This window comes from Hordeum vulgare, chromosome 2H (genome assembly GCF_904849725.1).
Source record: "Hordeum vulgare subsp. vulgare chromosome 2H, MorexV3_pseudomolecules_assembly, whole genome shotgun sequence".
NCBI lineage: Eukaryota > Viridiplantae > Streptophyta > Magnoliopsida > Poales > Poaceae > Hordeum > Hordeum vulgare.
Window position 1 is genome coordinate 5427477 of NC_058519.1, and position 4519 is coordinate 5431995.

Consider the following 4519-nt stretch of genomic DNA (forward strand, 5'->3'; position numbering starts at 1 on the left):
CATTGCCATCCGGCAGGCCAAGAGAAAGAAAGAAATTCATAAAAGTATAAACAAATAGATAGATTAATAAATATGCAATCTGGGTAGTAAGTGTGGTACACCTGCAATGTACTACAGACACTTGTCCTTATCTTATTACTCAAGTCGGTCAGAGAGGAGTACCCTATCTAGATGCCTACAGTCCCCAGCTGGTTTCTTGCTAGCTCATCCTCCTCCCTCTCCTCCTCTTCCCCTTTCCTCCTCCTCCTCCTCTTGTAGCCCGGCTGGAACATGGATGCATAGCTCTAGTACTTGACATTGAAGTAGTAAAAGGTAGAAGTGAGATTTAGATCTGCATTGACGCTAGCTAGCTCGTAGTGCCGGCCACCACTAGAGCAGGAATCTTCTAGCCGTCCACCCCACCCACTGATCCACACAAGCTTACTGCTTGGTTTTGGTTTGGTACTGAAGCTTCCAACTATTTGAGAGATGACCCAGACATCCCCCATTGCCATCATCACCACCATCATCATCATTGAGTATCCCACCAAGAACCGCCGCCATCAAACCCTACTGCTACCCACCACATGCATCCAGCTCCATCCGCGTCGTCGTCTTTCGGCGAGTGCTTCCAGTTCTTCCCCGCCGAGATGTACCACCACCACCAGCAGCAGGATGGGACACTGGAGGCGGTGCTCTGGCAGCCGGTGACCGCTCCAGCTCCGGCGGAGCGGGGGGAGCCGGGGGGCGCCCTCGCCGGGGCCGCGCGGAAGAGGCCGTTCCGGACGGACCGGCACAGCAAGATCCGCACGGCGCAGGGGGTGCGCGACCGCCGGATGCGGTTGTCCGTCGGCGTGGCGCGCGACTTCTTCGCGCTGCAGGACCTCCTCGGCTTCGACAAGGCAAGCAAGACGGTGGACTGGCTGCTTACGCAGTCCAAGCCTGCCATCGACCGCCTCGCCAACGCGGCCCAGGGGTCCGCCGTGCCGGCCGCTGCCGGACCGTCGACCAAGGAGGGGGCTACCTCCTCCAGCACCGGCTGCTTCGAGGACGCGAGGGAGGAAGAGCACGACGTCAGAGATCTGATGAAAAGCATTGGCGGCGAAGGTGAGCTTGACTGGTTCATGTCGGAGGCGGCGGCCATAGACATAGAGCAGCCTATGGAAGGATTGGAGTTGGACTAATTGATGGGAGCGGCAGCAACAGAGGACCACTAACTACTAATTAGTTCAGGTGATTTCTTGTATATGCAGCCGCATGACATATTTGTGTGTGTGTCCTGTCCAACCGGTGAGATTAATTAAGTTCTTGCAAATCTTATGTTCATGCTGGTTGCTGGGTGTGTTCTACTAATTTGGCCAACTATATTTTGCTCATGTGCTAATCTTGAGGTTCTTGTAGTTGTTTTGTGTTTTCCAGTGCTACATATGGAAATACCATCCATAAGAGGTCACATACAATTTTGATCGGAGGGTTTGGGCAATCAATTTCAGGTGAATTTCTTCAACCGTACTAGTAGGTATCTAGCTAGGGCAAGCTTAATATTCTCTTTGTTCACATCACATATATGTTTATAAGAATAAATTCATGGAAAATGCATATACTTGGTTTAGCTTAATCTAACACAACATTTGATGCAGTACACAAAGGATATATATATCAGCAGATTTCTGGTTTGATTACAAAAATGATCTATCCTTTTGACCAATTCCGATGGCAGTTTATTTCAGTTAGTTCATATTGCATTATTCCTGTGTTCTGTTACCATGAGTTTGAGTTAATTAGAAGAGACAGACCTGTATCACATGTATCTGCAGAATTCTTAGAAAAAAGGTGCATGTGAGTTGTCAAAACATAAAGCATCCATATCATAATAGTGATTAATTAGCTAGTCTAAAAATATTATATCTGAAATTCCGGATATAACATATATGCCTTTATAACATTGACTATATGTATGTATGTGAAGCAAACTGGTTGGTACAAAGTATTCTCTAGTTGTATGGCAACTGCAATTAATTAATATATTGTCAAACCTAACAGAAAGTTTGAACTAGCAGTATGCATGTATACTGATGTGTTCAAAATAGTGCACCTAGCTGTCTACACAGAATAATCATGGGCAAGTCACAATTGATCAAACAGTTTCATTAAATGCTTCATGTGCCTTATCCCTGCATTTGGTTAACTTATATTGCAGCACTTCAACTGACTTGAGTAGTGAGATGTTCCAATATTATGACTACCGACCCACCAGATCTTACTCTCGCGATGTCAATATATTTATAGGAGTGTGCACCTACAGCAGATATATAGCAGTAGTGTTCTTCTTTAAAATTTCTCCTCCTGATACCCATTATTCCATGTCTACTTGCTCACATGTATACTTATGGAAGTCTAGGAAGCTTCTTAGCCTACAGAAAAAAAGTAAATCATGAACCCTGTTTTTTCAAAAAATACTAATGCTTACTTCCTCATAGTAACTACACGCGACCTAAAAAATTTCTTCTTTACTTATGAGGGAAAACTCACGGACCCTGTTCTAGATCCTAGAATCAGTAATTATGGTCCTGTAGGAAAACACATATCTAGCAATAATTAATATGATTTATCAAGTTGATCAAGCCAAGCCAAGAACATACACAAATTGGCAACCTTCTTTCTGACCTCCTGTACATAACTTTCCCTCCTTGCTAATAAGGCAGGGCCCCTGCCTTTGTTGGACAGAATAAACATGCTGATCATTTGCTCACATTGGTCCACTAGGAGTACGAGAAAGATAAGATAATAATATACACTCTGAGTGACAGGAAGTAAATAAGAAGTTGTGCACTCAATTATTGAACACCTTATGATCATGTGCATGAAGTTGAAAGAATGCAGTGCCATCTATCTCAAGCATCTCAAAGCAAACATTGTTGATTTTAGTCTTCCAGTATTGTTGGTTGGGTAGCTTCAAATCCTTTTGCCTAAATTAATGAAAAATACAGGTTGTGAAACTTCTCAACCACAGCCACCAAAGTTTATTATCACTAGTGCTAATTAGTTTCTTAGAAAGCCAGCTGTTAAAACTCAAATTGACTACTCCCTATCGCATATATTTTTCAAAATGCAACAATGAACACACAATATACATAAGGTCTTTGTGACCAAAGCTGCCCACTCTACTTGCAGAGAGTCTACATATATTTATAATAAGATGGGAACAAGAGAACACAGTTTAAAAAAAAAAATCATCAATGTATATCCTAAGCACACGAGCCAACTTAATTTTATGAAGTATCAGCTGACCCAGGCCTAAGCGTATAATTACCTAAACTGCTTTCATAATTATTTTGCATGTACAATACATTATGAATGGTGACTAGCTAGTATATGTAATACTTTTTAGTTTTCGACGGTGCTAATTTGAGTTTACCCAACTGTTTAGCATAAGAAAACTCATCATGCATATCATGTGTATAGATTTGTGTAGGTGGTAACTACAGGTTCTCCATCTAGCTAAATTTGAAGACTTTGAACTATTTGATCCTTATGTGTATATACTCTAGCTAGATTTAGAATTAAAAGCTAGGTTTCTATATAAAATATCACAAAGTAATGACGGCAATAAAAAAGCCTTTGACTCACTAAGATTGCATGTGAGTACATACATTAGCAATCATACATGTATTAATATATCCATCAGTTTTATAAAAAAGAAGTCATTGTTTATGTAGGTGGTTGTTTCTTCCCTAAATGTACAAATAATTGCGTACATTCCATTTTGGTGCTGATGTATGCCAAACAATTTCTTTTATCTGATGTGCTGATGGTTTTTAACTAATTTTGGTGAATATAGTGAAAGACATTGGAGAGAGAACATATTTTAGTGTTTGAGACCTCAGGATAGTATGCAAGCTGGTGTACATAACTCAATACACAGATGATATACGTTTTATAGTTGTTGGTTTTAATGCAGAATTCTGGGGCAATATACTGCGGCACTTTTTATATGCATGTTCAGTATGTTACAGTGTCGTTTCTATGTTGAACATCCATAATTTCACATATATACTAGCAGAAAAATGGAATCCGGTCATCTACTGATGTGATGTCTTCGATTCGAGGTATGTGTAGGAATAATATATAAAATGAGTTGGTGTCTACACATGCCAGGCTACGCTTAATTATGAGGCGTTGTACTGGGCATTACTCTATTAATTTGAGCATAACATGATCTTATGAATCTGGATATATATCTCTACTTCCAGGTTTCCTCCGTACTAAGAATTTGCATGTAACAGACTCATGGTAGTACGTACTAGCTGGGAATCAATGAGTACCATTATTATTATTTCAGCATTAAATTTCGTTGGCTACATGAAGTAAGTACACTCTGAAACAGACTTTCCCAAGTTAGATTGTTAGATTAGTTGATGGACTTTTCTATTTCCAATCAAGTTGTAGTCAGAATATACTTCGTTCATTGGTCGGAGGAATGGGACACATGGTGAATACACCAGCTCTGGTACGAACTGGTTTTTTTTTGGGGGGGGGG

At 41.0% G+C, this 4519-nt stretch overlaps 1 protein-coding gene across 1 annotated transcript; it reads left to right on the forward strand.

The window, feature by feature from the left end:
* Nucleotides 1-215: 215 nt before the first annotated feature.
* On the forward strand, nucleotides 216-1379 carry LOC123429064 (transcription factor TB1-like). Its single transcript, XM_045113124.1, has one exon. It carries the CDS (start codon nucleotides 567-569, stop codon nucleotides 1161-1163), a length of 597 nt encoding a protein of 198 aa, XP_044969059.1. The 5' UTR covers nucleotides 216-566; the 3' UTR covers nucleotides 1164-1379.
* The last annotated feature ends 3140 nt before the right edge of the window (nucleotides 1380-4519 follow it).

Coding starts and splice junctions, on each gene's coding strand:
- LOC123429064 (XM_045113124.1), top strand. CDS start 567: ATGCATCCAGCTCCATCCGCGTCGTCGTCTTTCGGCGAGTGCTTCCAG.